Source organism: Sander lucioperca, chromosome 20, assembly GCF_008315115.2.
Source record: "Sander lucioperca isolate FBNREF2018 chromosome 20, SLUC_FBN_1.2, whole genome shotgun sequence".
NCBI lineage: Eukaryota > Metazoa > Chordata > Actinopteri > Perciformes > Percidae > Sander > Sander lucioperca.
In genome coordinates, this window is record NC_050192.1 from 2,416,754 (window position 1) to 2,434,193 (window position 17,440).

Below are 17,440 nucleotides of genomic sequence, written 5' to 3' on the forward strand. Positions count from 1 at the left end.
AAGAACTCTTCGCTGACTTTTGTAGGGCTTTATGTCGTGACCAAAGTGAGACAAAATAAAAAAAATTAAAAAGTGACAAAACCGTCTGAGAAAGCCACAAAAAAGTCGGAAAACAAGCAACAACACGCTGTATTAGAGGGTTACGGAACAAACGACCCATAGCGTCATATAGTTTTGAAGGACTTGTTGCTTAAACGGATAAATGATGGTGTTTGTTGAACATCGGAGCAGATTGAATCTGACTTTATTCCCTTTAATGTGACAATTCTTACACAAAAAGAACAGCCAGTGCCGTTTAATCTAACGTACCAGGAGGGAAGGTTTCAAAACAAGCCAACCACTCTGTTCCTCAACCTGAAGTTCAACATTCCTATTTTGGAGCAAAGGATAATTTCTCATCTTAGATAACTGTACATTCCCTGCATACCTGTCCTATTCTCCTCTCTGTTTTTTTTTCCAGTCCCTTCTGCTGTTGAGGAGCCAGAAGTAGAAAGCTATCAGCTACTGTATGTATCAGGGTCAGGTATTTTAAGTCTTTAAAGGGAACGCTCCATGGGAAGGAGGAGAGAGGGAAGGAGGGGGGAAGGGGATGTGTTCATGTTGTAAATGTGAAAAATTGTTAATCATAATGGAAAAAACTTCCAAAACAGGTCAACTGAGAAGACAGCCAATACAGCAATCTGAAGCCCTTTATGGAATTCATAAATAACTTCCTGTACTTCCTTCTAAAAATACTAAGACCTCTGGGTCCAATCTCTGTAGGCAGATTTAGCGAAACTATAAATAGGCAGCCAGGATCGCGGTCTCCTTGAAACGTTGGTGTCTGTATTAAACAAAAGGCTTTCTCTAGGCGCGGGGGGTGAATCACAGGAATCTGAGATGAAGCCAAGCAGCATCTGGAGAGCTTCACTGAGTGCCGCTGTGACAGCAGCACTGCTTGGTATTCCTCTGGATGTTACATTTTTAAAAGGGAACAGCCATTTGTTCTCCAGGGAATGTTGACTGAGCACGCGATGTCTCAATTATTTCACATTTTAACTGCTACTCAGAATTTACGGTACGCCGGCGAGTTTGGTGACGTGCATTCACTTCCTCGGCAAGTCCAGGATTCAATCCAGAAACCTTTAGTTGAGTAAAAAACTGACTACTGATGTTGCCTCCGTTGCCAAAAAACTAGAGATGTTCTGATCCTGATACAAACATCTGAAAAGCCTCCGATACCGCCTAAAATGTTGGTATCGGTATCTGAAAGTACTGCAGTTTATGCACCGGTACCACGTAATTTAACCCAGAAGAAAATCTACTTTAAAGTACTTTATTTGTGTTCTTTTTCCGTTATGACTGACTGTCAAAATGGATAATCAAAGAAAGTTCTACGGCGTTCATTGTTCGAGTTTGTTCATGTTTCATCAAAAGTTCAACCCGAGCCAGGCCGTACAACAAAAATAGAAATCATATCACATCCATACAGGGATAGTAGTGTACAGCTGTTAAAACATAATAAAATATATGACACACTGGTATAGATCATTACTCAGTATCAGCCGATAAGCAAGTTCAGGTATCGGAATCGGTATCGGACCATCTCTACTAAAAACCATGCCATTTGTCTTCTTCCTCTCCCTGAGCTTTGACACTTGTTCTCTAGTTCAAATGGAAAAAAAACATCTAAAATGATCTCTCATATTAGAAGTACAGTCTTTTCTTGTAGTGCAAGTTACGCTTCTATTTATTCAAACATGAAATGCTGTTTAAGACTTTTATCTGCTGCACTTTGCTGCAAAGAAATTTAAAATCATCTTATCACGGCGTACTCATGTTTATCAACCCAAGCTAGTGACCGTGATAGTTTACAGTGAAGGAAACCAAAAGGGAGCTGTGGTGAGAGCAGCTTTTTTCCACAAGAAGTGGCTGTTAAGGAGACAATTTGGGTTTCTATTTTAGGATTATCATTTCCTGTGTCAGCATGTATCAGTATGTTTGCATCACAGACGGGGGCTTCTCAAAGTCCGGATCCACGATCCACATCTGGAACCGAACGACAAGTCAATAGAGTGTGAACACAATGAATGAATTTCATTTTGGGCAAATCCAGAACTTCAACAGTTCCAACAGAGGAGCTGGGATACTCCTCTCTGTCTCGGCCCCACTGGTACTTTTAACTTGCCAAGTCTTGAGGTCAAAGTGCAGCTTTGAAGAGAAGCATTGTGCTTATGACTAAACAGTGTGTCTACTATAATCATGTCTAACGCAGTGGCACCTTTGCTGTTTTTTTCTCCCATCTGTGCAGCAGCTCTTTGAACATTCCCGGGCTCTTCTGAACATTGCTCCAACTGGTCGTCCTCTGGGTGCCACTCACTGATAGCAGAGGTAGCTGATGATGAGTTTTGGTGCGTTGAGTTGACCGATGACCTCCAGAGCTCTGGTGCCCAGCGTCTTCCTCATTGCCATCCTGCTGAGCTGCTGCAGGTTCATGGGGGTGGCTATGGACAGAACAACAAAAAAAGGAGTTAGACAGAAGTGTTCCACAAAATATTGTGGAACAACGAGTAATTGGTGAAAGAAAAAAGTGGCAGGAGTGCTTCTGGTATCCTTTTACCACCGGTGCTCATGGAAGGGAATAAAGTACACGGAAAGGAAGAAGAATTATGACTAAAAAAAGTCATGAAAAAAAAACATGCCCAGGCACTCAAGGTTAAAAAGTAAGAAAATCCCTTTAATTAACAGGGCAAGACATTAAAAATATAATGTCTTGCCCTGTTAAATAAAACCTTTTATCACTTTTTGTAACCAACCTTGAGTGCCTGGACATGGTTCTTTTTATGACTTTTTTAGTCATAATTCTTTCCTAAATGTCATACCCAAATTAAAAGTGGTACAGCTCCCATATACTTTGACATTCTGGGGTGTGCCTGGTATCATTGGAAAGGTGATTGATGTGGGTGTGTTTACGTATTTGAGAAGTGTTGTATTTTGTAGTTTTTTGGCTTTTTTCTTTGCACTTTTCAAATGGAAATAAAAAAAAACACACAGACATATCTGTAGAAAAACATTCATATAAAATCAATTTTTGAGTCTTTTGGCTTCTGGATTTTTTCTGTAGTAAGCTGAGACATGTGGCTAATGTCCTGTGTTGTCTGTATCTCACCAGATGTGTTTACAGCAGTGTATTCTAATCATTTTACAGATGTATGACTTGGATGGAAATAAAAAAACCTCCATTCTAGCCTCTGTAACTGGTAAGGCCTAGAATCACCCTGACACTTGTAACAAAAACTTGAGTGTTACCTTTCCAATGATATCAGTCACACCCGAGTGTCAGAGTATATGGGAGCTGTACCACTTTTCATTTGGGTACGACGTTTAGACCAAAAAGCATGGATTTCAAGCGTTTCTTCAGCCACTTCTGTCTACAACATTGGAGAACCCTTTTGCAATTGGCGATTGGCAATACCCATCTCAAAATATATTTTCCTACCCTCGTCTGCTTGTCTTTAAAGGCTGCCTTGTCTCACACTGTGCTCCACTTTCTATATAAAGCACAGTTAGTGGAATCAAGAGGTGTAAATCAGCACCTTCTCATGCATCCAGTTACTCCAGTGGCTAACCTTTATACATGACCATTGGTATATATATGAGCATCATGGTAAACAACAGGTGTCATCTGTCTGAGACATTTCCTGGAAGTGAAATGCGATCCTTGCTTGCCATCTGCTGGTGCTACGTTGACACTACACAGTTGTACAGGATTACAGGCAACTGCACAGACTGGGAGATCTACATGGTACACGTCAACATATTACAAAATATATAACCTACAAAGCTAGATATTTCTAAATTCTTAAATATTGACAACGAATGCCATTTTTGCAATGACGAACCAGAATCTATAACACAATTAGTTTTACCATTGTATGCATTCAACTACTTTTTGGACTCAAATGATGCATTATATATTGTGTAAAACCAATCATACTATCAGTATTGAATGTAAGAGCTATTTTTTTTTTTTTATTATTATTTTGAACATGAGAATTTGAACATTGAATTAATTGCCAACTCATTGGTTTTATCTGGCAAATGTGACTTGCATAAATGCAAAACAACAAATGTTACGCCCAATTCCACTGCTTTTTTATGTGAATTCAAGGAATATATTAAGTCTCTCAAACTTATAGACACAAAAAAAAAAGTCATATTGTACGGTGAACATTTTTAATTATAATGTATATTCATTTTGTCTCATTGTAATTTTATATTGTTCAATCATCCCCTCTAAAAAACAATGTTAACACTATTTTCATTTATTTTAAAACCTATTATTGCATTATTTTGAGTATGTCTGAAATGTTCTATATTTGGATGTTTTTTTTGCAGTAAAGTTGTGGGTGGGGAGGGGATAATAAAGAGATGGACACGGTACTGTTTGTTTTCCGTGCAGCCCTGCCTTTTTGTGAATGACCTACTCTCGTAAAAGTGTAGGCAGGTTGCAGAGGGAGAGCCGGGCGTGGTGTAATCCACAGGTTTCCTGTTGTGCTGATCTCGGGCGTAGATGTTTGCCCCGAACTCCACCAGTATCTTTACCATCTCAACCCGCGTGTTTTTAGCAGCGTGGTGCAGCGGAGTCTCATGTAGCCTGGCTGCATTCACTTTAGCACCTAAAAGGAAAAGGGCATTAATGGCAGCTCTTGAAGGATACGTCTGGTGATGTTTTTATTGTAATAAAATCCCATGAAAAGACCAAAAACCACCAATGTGTTTGTCCGTCTCCCAATACTTTCTGACTTCCCTAACCTGTCCGTCTGGCCATTGGTTCCTTCTGAAGACGTTAATCTTTTAAAAAAAAATAGTCACATGTATTTGGCGGGGGGGTTTAGGCGTCCTCCCTCAAGAAAATGTTATATTTTTCAATAAAAGAAAATGCAATTTCCCTATACATTTTGTGTTCTGTTGTGGGGTTTTTCCCGTTTCTTTGTAGTCGTGTTGTGTCTTTTTTTGGTCATTGTTGTTTTGGGTCTCTGTGTTCATTTGGAGTCTCTTTGTAGTCGGTTTGTGTCCCTTTGTGCTAGCTTTGTGACTCGTTTTCACATCATTTTGGACCGTTATTATTTCTATATCTGTGTCTGAAACGTTGGATAAGCTAGAGCAGTGACTACAATCACTAGATCTGAGAAAAGTCCTTTAGTTACATTCATTAAGCTTAGGTGGTGCCCAAAATGCTACACCTAAACCTTACAATGGCAGGGAAAACCCTGACATACATATATATACATACATACATACACACACACATATATATATATATATATATATATATATATATAATAAAGCTCATATTTCTAAAACATGTCATAGTATACTAATACTACATATATATATATATATATATATATATATATATATATAAGCCTCAGTAATTTCCTAAAACAGTTGGTCATTGTAGTTTTTAACATACATACATACATACACACACACATATATATATATATATATATATATATATATATATATATATATACATACATACATACATACATATACACACACACACATATATATATATATATACATACACACACATATATACATATACATACATATATATATATATATATAAATAAAGCCTCAGTAATTTCCTAAAACAGTTGGTCATTGTAGTTTTTATCAAACGTGACTCAAACTCAAAGGAGAAAATAGTGTATTTCTTGGGGACTATTTTCAGCGGTGGATTAATTCACATTTGGTGCTCTAGTGAGTGTTTGTGGCAGCAGGACGGTGTGTGTGGGATTGGGTCAGAATAAACTACAGTGTGTGTGTTCATGGCGATGAAGGAACATGTCAGCCAGTGCAACAGTGTGGCTCACTGACGGTTTTAACAGTTTATGGACAACGATGGAAGATTTGGAAACACACACAATACTTGTTAGTAGATAGACATTCACTGTTGGTTTTGGTCTTTTCATGGGATTCGTTGACAAGATGAACCTTACAGTTGTTTTTTCCCAGATGTCTATATGTATGTATATATTGTTATTATTTAGATTAAGAAAAAAGATGTTTTATAAGATTTTTTTTTTTAACTTTAAAAACCAATTCCCTCTTTGTGTGCTCTGACATCAATAAACATATAAAAGTTGGCTCACCATTCATCTTACTAGATTTAAAATAGGGATCGGCCGATACTGGTTTTTCAAGGCCGATACTGATTATTAGTAGTTAATGGAACTGATATTTGGAACCGATATGCGTTTACAGTAAAAATGAAGATTAAGATTTTGGAATGTTACAAACTCCAACACAAAACTTTGTTTAAATGCTTTGAGCAATTATTTAATAAACGAGAAACTTTGAACGTAATACCCAGTAGAAGATAGTCAGATAGTGTTGTGGGCGGGACATTAAGTTAGACTCAGTGGGGAGAGAAACCGGAGCAGAGGGACAGACACAGAGCTGGAGCCGAGCTAAAGTAGACCACTTTTTAAATCATTAACTTTATCGGTTTATCAGGCAAATAGAACGCTGATTCAGATAATCTGCAAACTGCCAAAAAACGGCCCCGATAATCGTCCAGGGCCGATAATCGGTCGATCCCTAATTTAAAACCACAAAAATCTGAGAGTAAACACACAAACAAGAAGCAAATTTAAAGCCATGCAACATTCCCCCATGCCGCTCTGCACTGACGCTCACCTGCATTGAGCAGCTCTTTAACACAGTCTGTGTGTTCGTTAGCACAAGCCACATGTAGCGGGGTCCCGTAGTAAAGGTCGTACGCCTCCAGGCAAGCACCCATGGCAATCAGGAGCTTCACACAGTCAGAGTTTCCTGGAAAATGGCAAGAGAATATTGCGCCATTTAAAAAAAAAAAAAAAGAAAAGAAAAGAAAAGAATGTTAAGCTTCACAAAAACTCCCATGTGGAGTGAGCAGAGGCACTCACCTCCCATGCAGGCCTCGTGGAGGGGCGAGGCCGTGCGGGAGGTGAGGGCGGGGTTGGTCTTGGCGCCATGATCCAGCAGGAGCCTAACACACTCCAAACTACCAGCCGAACAGGCGTCACACAGCGGGGTGCTCCCGTCTACGTTCCTCGCATCCACCTGAGATGCATTACGGGACATTGGGTTATATACAAGTACCTCAACCTGTTCCTACAGAGCCATATTGCCTCTCCCCATTCACTTAATCGGTCTAAAAAGTTGGCGAAACTCCTTTGCATGTCTTTCCTATGTTTGTTTTTTTTGCCTACATTTATTTATTGTTCTGCATAATCCTGTGTTCACTAGGGCTGTGCAATTTTTTACGCAATTTCTGCTCCCAACGATCGAGATAAACAATTATTTTTTTCACATTAAGTTTTGCAAGTAAACTTCACTGTGTTTTAAGTTCAGTAAATGCAACATCTTTCCAAAAGTCAATAAGGAATTGTGTTCAAAATTCATGATTTCAATATTGACCAAAATAATTGTGATTACATTTTTTTCCCATAATCGAGCAGCCTTAGTGTTCACTGCAATATAATCCCAACACCATGGTTCCTGACTGAATATTTTTAATGAATGAAATGTAAGAATTGCGTGGGATATAGTCTACGGATTGTTTATCCGTGCATATATTGAATAGAGCTGTAACAATTCAAAATGTCACTGTACAATTAATTGACTCAGAAAATATAATTGTCTCTTCCAGTCAAATTTTAAAATATTTATTGATATATTTATTTTTCAAACAAATTTCAAATTCAAAAAAGTTTGGCATGAATCCCAGGATACGTCTTTTGGTTATATCACTGTCATGTGACCCAGATAATGGAATACGAAAAGTAGACAGCCTCTGAAGTAAACTACCACTCTTTATTATCATAAAAAATTGTATTTTTTTTCTTAAATGAACATAAAAATGACAATTACCATCAAGAGTCACACGCCTTAAGACCTTAGCTAATGCTGGCAATTAATTTGCAGTTAAACAAAGAAACGGCGATTACTTAAAAAATATTGCGATCGGACAATTATGTAATAATTGTTACAAGCCTAATAAAAAGTCCCCCATGATATGGCAGATAGGCATGTGCTGTGTCCCTGGCTCACCTGGGCTCCAGCATCCAGCAGCAGCCGGACACACTGGGCCTGTCCGCGGACGCAGGCCTCGTGCAGCGGCGTGATGGAGTCCACTGCCACCACATTGACTGAAGCTCCGCTTTGGATGAGACGCTGCAGCTGGGAGGTCTGGCCGAGGGACGCCGCCTTGTGCACCTCTGTTCTCTCTGACCAGCAGCCTGCAGGGTTTAAGTCAGTATTGTCACCTGTGTTTTAGAAAGGAATAGTATTCTACTCTACCCCTCCCTGGATGATCTTTCCAGTTCCCGCTGCCTCTAAAAAGCCCAGAACATACTAAAAAATTCATCTCATCCCGGACACTCTCTCTCAGACTCAGAAACAGTTTTTTATCCAAAAGCCATAATTCATTTTCTCCATATTGCCCAGCTCTAAATCTGTGGTATGTCTGTGTCTTTACTTTTTATATATTTTTCCAGTGATTTTTAGAGGCTCTTCTATATTTATTTATTCACCTGTTCACCAAGAACTGCATCCAAATCTATTGTACATGTCCAATGACAATAACAACTATTCTATTTAACATTTTCACCCATTGTCGTTCTTGTAGTATGGTGAATAAATATACATCTTAATTGTGTAGTCTGTTCGCTTTTTTGTTGTAGCTGTGCTATAACTGTCTTGTTTAATTGTAAACATCATTTAGCAGAATGTATTCATGTTGCTCTATAAATTATGTATACAGCAGTAGTACAGTATATTATTATCATTAGTCTCTACTATCACATCTTAGAAAAACTATTTCTAGTAAATGTCTCCTGAAATACTGTAGATTGAGAACTATGATTTACCTACATATATATTGCAATTATTAACATATGCGTTGACAATCTAGATATTCACCTCAAATTTTAAGTGGGCACAAACATCCAATATTTTTTTTAAAGTTCATTTTTGGGGGCTTTTTTAATTAAATAGTGTAGACAGTTACGAAAGGGGAGAGAAAAGACGATACGCAGCAAAGAGCCACCGGTCGGATTCTAACCCGGGCTATCGACTCACACTCACCCCAAAACATATAATGTGTTGATTACTTATACAGTATAAGTTATACACCTCATAATTTGTATTTCACGAGCTATTTATAAGCACCGTCTGCAGTGACACAAATGTAAAAAAGGAGGAAGACATGCTAATAGCTAATACAGTTTACAATACAGTACAGCAGTTGGTGACAGCTAGCCACAGTATAACATGCTGTGGTTGCTAGCATGTTAGCATTCCAGCTGACAGACCTCTACACACAGCTAGCTACATGCCGACGTCAAACTGGGTCAGGGCCCGAAAAAGCGATAGTTTCACCGGCCATATTGTCTTTATTTCATACTCACCGATGTCTCCAAAGAAATATGGACGAGCCTTTTCAATTTCCATCCTGTCTTTTTTTACTCCGTCTCCGGGATAAAGTAACAACGTTAAAGCAGACGCAAAGACACGAGATGTTTGTAACCAGCCGCGTCGTTTAATGTTTACATGCCGCGGGAGTCACGTGACATAACTGGAACTCAAAGCGCATGCTGGGATTTGTAGTTTTTACACTAAAACAATGCACTAATACATTATTCTCACTTCAGTTTGTTTCCCCATCACCCTTAAAGAGAAAACACATGTTGGAAAAAATACACCAGTAACTTTGTAGTTAAGTTACTGCTTTTTCCAATTCCACCTAAGGCTAAAGAAGTTGATTTTGTAAGACTTCTTACATCAAAGATTTAACTTTCTGAAACTCAGACATTGAACCCATAGAACATCTTTTTTTTTTCTCTTGTAGATAAACTAGGCCCTTTTAGGATGCTTTTCAATACTGGATAAATTATAATGATCAAAATATTCCAATTCTCACATGTGAAAATATTAGGTATGGTCTACAACTGGGAACAAGAAAAAAAAAGGTTTGGGAATAATCATAATCACACAACAACAAATGTTTTTTAAAAACTATTCCTATATTTGCTGCATATTTAAAAGAGATCATTTGAACGGCCCTATATCTGTTTGAATATCTATGAACCTTAATTCCTGATTGACCACTTGGGTTTGTAATCACTTATGCACACGCTGGGGAAGGGCGCTGCCCAAAACGTCGTCGTGTGACAATATAAATATTAAATTGGAGTGCTGTCCTAGTAACGTCATCTATGAATATTCACTTTTAGGATCCAGCACATAGCCTTCAAAGCTTTAAGTGTCTATGTGAGTTGAGCGCGTACAGTCCTGTCTTTTAAGGATAAATAATGCAACACAATAAACAATATTATATTACTATTCAACAACCTAATTTAAGCAGCAATGATGACATCCTATCCTATCCCATCCTGCGTCCCATGGCATTAAAGAAATATGGTGGATAACCTGATATATTTGCAATTAGCAGATGTTGTCCACAGTGCTTATTTTTTATTATACCTGAAATCAAACACCAGTCTCTCATTGAGGCTTATGAATCTGTTCATGTGTCCCTCTGTAGTGATGCAGGATGATCACAGTGCTGGAGGAAGCTGTGGATGCGGTGGGATATGTCCAGCTGACCTATGGCCTCCGAGGCTTTGGTACCGAGCCTCAGCCTCACAGTGATTCGACAAAGCTGCTGCAGGCTCAGAGGATTTCCTGTCGACAAGACAATAAGAGGTTTTCATGAGCCAGGTTATCCCGATTCTAGTCTCGCATTGCCAGACCTTCCTCAGCAGCGCTGTGGAGGAAGGTCTGGCTAGTCCACACAGCACTCCAGCTTGGGAGAAAAATGTGCTCTGGTTTATTGGCATTTCTTTAAACCAACCACAATCGTCTTGGGCGGTGCTCAGCTCTGGACGCAGGTACGGTGCCTCTGCAAAATAGCCTCGGGAAGGAACTTGTTTTGGTGGAACGTGTACGTTCAAAAGTTGTTTTACAACAGAAAAGTCAGATTGGACAGATAGTCTAGCTAGCTGTCTGGATTTACCCTGCAGAGATCTGAGGAGCAGATGACCATAGTCCTCAGAAATCTACCAAAGGTTAGAACGCCAACACAGAGACAGAGGAAGGTGACGGACATCTGGCCGAAAATGGGGGATATCTGGCGGAAACTCCGGCGGCCCGGAGCAATCCTCTAAATGAATCGTGGTCCATATACACTATCACGACTAAAAAAAAACTGAGAAAAGATTGCCGATAGCTCGCATGAACTTACTTTCATAAAACCTGAGGCAGGTGTGAGCGGGAGACGCAGGTGTTGTGTAGTCTACAGGCTTTCTGTCCAGGTTGTCGCTGGCGTACACGTTGGCTCCGAACTCCATCAACAGCTCGATCATGTCCACCATTTCCACTCGTGCTGCATGGTGCAGAGCCATCTCGTGGAACTTCACTGAGTTCACATTGGCACCTGCAGGAAGTTAAGATAAGCTGAGGCCTGTTTGTTTGGATGTATGGATTCATCAGCTGAAATTAAGTAAATGTTTGTGCAGACCTTGAAACTTTGACTGCCCTCATACAGTGCTAATAGTTGACAATAAATCCTGCATTCTCATTCTGTTTGCTTGCTGATGTATTTTCTTTGTCTTAAAGATACCAAAAGTGAACTTTATTGTAATTTTGTCGTCAGTTCCTTTAGAGCAATGGACTCATTTTAAAGCTGTCAATCTGCACTGACATGCAACGATCATAAAGTAAGAAATGCATCATAAAAGAGGCACAGAGACTCATTTCTAGACCCTAATATAGTGGTTCCAAAAGTGGGGTCCAGGGACCCCCAGAGGTCCTTGAGGAGGTTCCAGTAAAAAGAGAAATCATTTATTAAAGATTATTTTTTGGGCTTTTATTTTTCTATTTTGTCGATAGGACAGCTAGGTGAGAAAGGGGAGAGAGAGGGGGAAGACATGAAGGAAATCATCACAGGTCGGACTCAAACCCTGGACCTCTGCGTCGAGGCATAAGCCTCGAAGTATATGTGCGCCTGCTCTACCCACTGAGCCAACCCGGCCATGAAATAACTTCTTTTCACTGTAATTCCAATGTATAAGTAAGTAACACAACGGCAGAATGTATGACTACTTTGGTCATCGGTTTCACACACTTCTAATAAAAAGTAATAAAACATTGAAAAGCAAAAATCAGATGGGGGACCCTGGGACAAAATCTTGGCGGTCTACTTTGTGCCAGTTTAGGGGTCCTTGATGTGAAAAGGTTTGGGAACCACTGCCCTAATAGACCAGAATCAATCCGTTGCTTACTTGTGTGGATTTTTTTAAAAGTCATACCATTAGGATATAAAATTAGGAAAACATTTTTTTCTATCTTACAATATAAACTTTTTTTAAAACAGTCCCTGCTTCCACTCTGCACCATTCAACAATGGCAGGACTACGACAAAAATAGTACAGAACCCAGTATGAATACTGTGACGGATTACCAATCTAACACAAGATTCTAGTCTCTGCAAGTTACATTTTCTAATGTACTAACCTAAGTGAATACCAGAGGCTGTTTGGAAGGTTTTTTAAACTCCTGTTAAATATCTCATCCAACGACAGCTTGTGCTATGAAAAAACAAATCACCATGAAGTGTTGCCGAGGACCCAGACTACTTTTGAACTATCTGGTGCAACAGCCTGCGGGCCTCTTTTCTGGGTAGAGCCAAAGGACAATGTGAGAAATGTAGGAAATGAGTGAGAAAAGCAGAAATAACTGTTAGGTTAAGAGAAAGAACGTCAGTTTGAAAATGACAGCTGTTCAACAGTTTATCACATAATAACACAGACATCTGGAATTATTCTTTACCACACTTTCTGACCTGCAGCCTTCCTGCTGACCTGCATGAAGCAGCTCCTTGACACAGTCCACGTGTCCTTTAGCACAGGCGATGTGGAGTGGGGGACCAAAGTGGACGTCATACGCCTCCAGCTGGGCACCGCTGGCTATCATCAGCCTCACTACTTCAACATTACCTGAGAGGAAAGTGAAGTTTTACACACAGTGAAGAGGTCTGATAGGAGTATAGTCTCGCATTGCCAGACCTTCCTCCACAGCGCTGTGGAGGAAGGTCTGGCTAGTCCACACAGCGCCACGGTGCCTCTGCAAAATAGCCTCGGGAAGGAACTTGTTTTGGTGGAACGTGCACATTCAAAAGTTGTTTTGGTCGTGCAACAGAAAACTCAGATTGGACAGATAGTCTAGCTAGCTGTCTGGATTTACCCTGCAGAGATCTGAGGAGCAGTTAACTATAGTCCTCAGAAATCCACCGGAGTTTAGAATTACAAAACAAAGAAAGAGGAAGGTGAAAAATGAAAAACATCCAGCGGAGTTTTCAGCGGCACCTGAACAATCCCGGAAATTAAACTTCGTCTAATTGCTGCTGAATATTGACCTTGTATGCAGGCCTCGTGGAGCGGCGAGGCGGTGAGAGCTGTGAGGGAAGGGTTAACTTTGGCTCCGTACTCCAGAAGCAGCTTGACACACTCCAGGCTGCCAGAAGCACAGGCATTACACAGAGGAGTGCTCCCATGGATGGTCCGTACATCCACCTGGAACAACCAGAGAAACAATTCCCATTTTATTTTTTCCATATGTCATGGAAAAACTCAGGAGCAGCTTGACTTCTGGATACGTTAAGAAGGTTCGGGAGACTTTTTATGACCTACACTGCAGGGTTTCCCCCAGAAGAGTTGTTAGGCCCAGTGGCAAGTGTCTTTTTATTTGACAAGGGCACACCTGGGATCAGACCCAGACTGATGGCAGCATTCATGTACAGCCCAATAGTTTCTGTGATAACAGAATCATGGACGGAATCACGAAATTGAGAATTTAAAAAAGCTATAAGACAGATTCCATAGGGCTCTACATAAGCTAAAAGCTGTAAGTTTCCAACCGAGTCGCCCCACTATAACTAGTTTAAAAAAAACTTCTTGCAAAGATATTGATGGCGCCATAACAAAGATGCTCACCTAAAACTTGTTGAGTCTATCTCTCTCTCTGGGAAGTATGCTAAAGTGTGTGAGGCCCCTTTACAAACCACCAGAAGGAGACAGTCCAGGAACACAACATTCTCTTATCATGGAGCTGCCTAGCCTCCCTCAATCTCTACAGACACACACACATATTCATACATGAACACGTTTGGTTATTAGAGTATGGCCGATTAGATATTCTCGTCCCCTGACCTGATGTTATTTATGTTAAGTTTTCCCCTTTGTCTCATCTTCCCACAAAATGGTGTATCTGGCAATTCCACCACACCACACACCTTTAGATTATGGTTGTAAATTTACTGGCACATGTTACACTTACTGGGAACTATCACAATGTTACAAGTAAGTAGACATAATACCATAAACAGCTGTATGATCTAAATCATTTTTCTTTGTGTCAGAGAGGTGTTGACCCAAATCCATGGTAACTTTTGAGACGTACGTTGCTTCACAAACCTCACAAAGGTACTATTTATTCTGTATTACATTGCATCACTTTATACCACTGTTTGTGATAAGGTGTCCCAATTTATTTGAGCATTTTTATTTCTTCATAACTACACAAGTCAGGTTTGGTCCTCCATAGATGGTGGTAGACCAGAGCTTATTCCCCCGGAGCCCTTATGCTTTCTCCCCTCGCAGATTTGGCGGTTCAGGTGGAACTTGGATCGGTTTTGGCAGCTGCTGCTGTGGTCCTGCTCGACACCCTGCACTGCTACAGCTATTATTTCTAATCATAGTTCTGTTAACTTTATTGTTACTATAAGTGTAGTCTCGCTTTGCCAGACCTTCCTCCATAGCGCTGCCGAGGAGGGTCTGGAGAATCCACACAGAATTCCGGGATGGGAAAAAAATTTGCATTTATTGGCATTTCTTTAAACCAATCACAATCGCCGTGGGCGGTGCTAAGTGCTGCACGGAGCCACGGTGGCGCTGCAAAATAGCCTCTGGAAGGAACTTGTTTTGGTGGAACATGTGTACGTTCAAAAGTTGTTTTGGTCGTGCAACAGAAAGCTCAGATTGGACAGATAGTCTAGCTAGCTGTCTGGATTTACCCTGCAGAGATCTGAGGAGCAGTTAACCATAGTCCTCACAAATCCACCGGAGGTTAGAATTACAACACAAAGAAAGAGGAAGGTAACAGACATCCGGCCTAAATAAGGGACATTCTGAGGAATTTCCAGCGGCACCGTGGCTCTGTCCGCCCAAGACAATTGTGATTGGTTTAAAGAAATGCCAATAAACCAGAACATGTTTTTCTCCCATCCCGGAATGCTGTGTGGACTAGCCAGACCCTCCTCCGCAGCGCTGTGGAAGAAGGGTCTGGCAATGCAAGACTAAGACCTACTCAATCTGTAAAGTGTCCTGAGATAACTCCTGTTGTGATCTGACACTATAAATAAAATTGAATTACATTGGTAGAACCATAGGGGGGTTATGATTATCCCACCTGGGCTCCAGCCTCCAGCAGCAGCCGGGCACAGTTTGGATGAGCCTGTATGCAGGCTTCATGGAGCGGAGTGATGTTGTCCACCGTCACCATGTTGACCGATGCTCCACTTTCTATCAGCTGTTTCAGCTGCAGGGCCCTGCCGTGGGACGCAGCTTCATGCAGGGCAGTCCGGTCTGCCCAGAAACCTAAGTAACACACAAACAGTACATTGGCAAATATATAGCGACAATGAAAGCTTTGTTCAGTTTTTTATAATCTCTTGCACAAGTCTTGCAAGTTTTAAAAGTTTTTTTATAAAGCTTGCTATTTAAATAGGCCTACTCCATAAAACTCAAGCCTCTTAACGCCCACAAATCGCCCACAAATGGCCGTCACAAATCGTTTCTACCAATAAGAATGATAAAGCTGTCATTTGTCACTGCTACTACATTGCACATACCTGTACATGTTGTTCATACATTGTTCATATTACACAGCCATATGTATTCTGCTCTTATAACACTGCAATATATTTCTTGTCCTGCCTATGCACCACCTATCTATACTTTGTATATCACATTGAACTTTTCTGGTTTTTTGCATTTCTGGTTGGACGCAAACTGCATTTCGTTGTCTTTGTACTTGTACTCTGCACAATGACAATAAAGTTATATCTAATCTAATTTGTCCTGCCCTAAAATGTAAAGAAAAATAAATTGATCAAACAGCTTCGGTTTTTGACAACGTTTTGTTACTCTGCAGTAAGAGTAAGATGTTTTTTAATAGTTGTTTAAAGATAAAATATATCACAGCGCTCTCATCAATTCAATACTGCCACAGTACCAGGGGCGTCGGACTGGGGGGGAAAATGGGACTGAGTACCCAGGGCCCTCATGTGAAGAGAGCCCAAAAAGATGCTAGAATGAATAGCTGTGGATGCGGGGAGGGGCCCATAGAGAATGCCTTTCTACAGGGCCCAGAATTTTAAGCTACGCCCCTGCGCAGTACACATTTGGTCCTTCTTAAGCAAGTACAGTGAGGATCATAGATGTTAATCAATCAGTCTATACACACCCACACAGGTGTGAGAAGAGGTCTAAATCAGCCAAATTAACTTAAAACACATTGTGTCTGTGCGTTAAGGGCCTTCATCTTACTTGTTTCCGACATGATGTTAAAGTTAAACATTATAAACGTTAGCTGTTTTTTTACACTGTTTAAAAACCTGCATGTTCATAAAAAATTCAATAAAAAACTATTGCATTAATATAGCTAGCTGTATTAGCTAATTAACTACTCAGCAGTAACGTCAAAAACTACTTTATATTCCTTAGGTGTTTAGCTTGGCCGAGTTTCTTCATTTCAACACACTATTTTTGTAATAATTCGTGTCATGAAGCCTACTTCAACGCGCTTATTAGCTTGTATGTTACGGTCAAGGTTGCCATTATTCAGCATGAATGTAGCTGTAGATTTTATAGATATGAGAACAAAAGTAACAGTCACGACCAGAGCACGGGCTAATATGATTACTCGACGTCAACTAAATAGACTTGGCATTCTTAAGGGAGCTAACATTTGCTGTGTGTAAGCTCTTGAGAACATTATAAACAGAGCTCACCGATATCGCACAGAAACGAACGGCGAGCGGCCGTCACGTCCATGTTTTACCGGTAAACACTTTGTGCTGGGTTGCAGCCAGCTGAGGACTCCAAAATATTAGCTGACGCTGATGTGTCGAAGAGAGGGAATTGTGGGAGTCGTAGTTTACAAGTGTGACGTTTCCTGTGCTGCTGCTACTCCAAATGAAATATTCTTTAGATGTGACAGGACAACTCAGTCAGTGGGGGTGGTAATACACTGGATATCATGTTGTCATGCATACATCTATTATATTCAGCGGTGAAAAGTAACTAAGTACATTAACTTAAGTACTTAAATTTGAGGAACTTGTACT

At 40.3% G+C, this 17,440-nt stretch overlaps 2 protein-coding genes across 4 annotated transcripts; both read right to left on the bottom strand.

Moving 5' to 3' along the window:
• Positions 1 to 239: 239 nt before the first annotated feature.
• Positions 240 to 9,823, bottom strand: LOC116054671 (ankyrin repeat and SOCS box protein 13-like). The gene is made up of 6 exons (XM_031306338.2): positions 9,444 to 9,823; positions 8,086 to 8,273; positions 6,939 to 7,095; positions 6,691 to 6,825; positions 4,467 to 4,658; positions 240 to 2,483 (listed from the first exon to the last, which is right to left on the bottom strand). The coding sequence occupies exons 1-6, from the start codon at positions 9,484 to 9,486 to the stop codon at positions 2,356 to 2,358; spliced, it is 843 nt and encodes a 280-aa protein (XP_031162198.1). The 5' UTR covers positions 9,487 to 9,823; the 3' UTR covers positions 240 to 2,355.
• Positions 9,824 to 9,858: 35 nt separating this feature from the next.
• asb13a.1 (ankyrin repeat and SOCS box containing 13a, tandem duplicate 1) lies at positions 9,859 to 17,212 on the bottom strand. Of its 3 annotated transcripts, XR_004106117.2 has the most exons (7): positions 17,105 to 17,212; positions 15,502 to 15,689; positions 13,451 to 13,607; positions 12,897 to 13,031; positions 11,279 to 11,470; positions 10,464 to 10,719; positions 9,859 to 10,142 (listed from the first exon to the last, which is right to left on the bottom strand). XR_004106117.2 is itself a non-coding variant. In XM_031306334.2 (6 exons), exons 1-6 carry the CDS (start codon positions 17,145 to 17,147, stop codon positions 10,562 to 10,564), a joined length of 873 nt encoding a protein of 290 aa, XP_031162194.1. In that variant the 5' UTR covers positions 17,148 to 17,212; the 3' UTR covers positions 10,158 to 10,561. The 3 variants fall into 3 exon arrangements, 2 of the variants coding, with proteins under 2 accessions (XP_031162194.1, XP_031162196.1); XM_031306334.2 differs by lacking the exon at positions 9,859 to 10,142 and having other exon boundaries at positions 10,158 to 10,719; XM_031306336.2 differs by lacking the exon at positions 9,859 to 10,142 and having other exon boundaries at positions 10,158 to 10,719; positions 12,878 to 13,031.
• Positions 17,213 to 17,440: the final 228 nt, after the last annotated feature.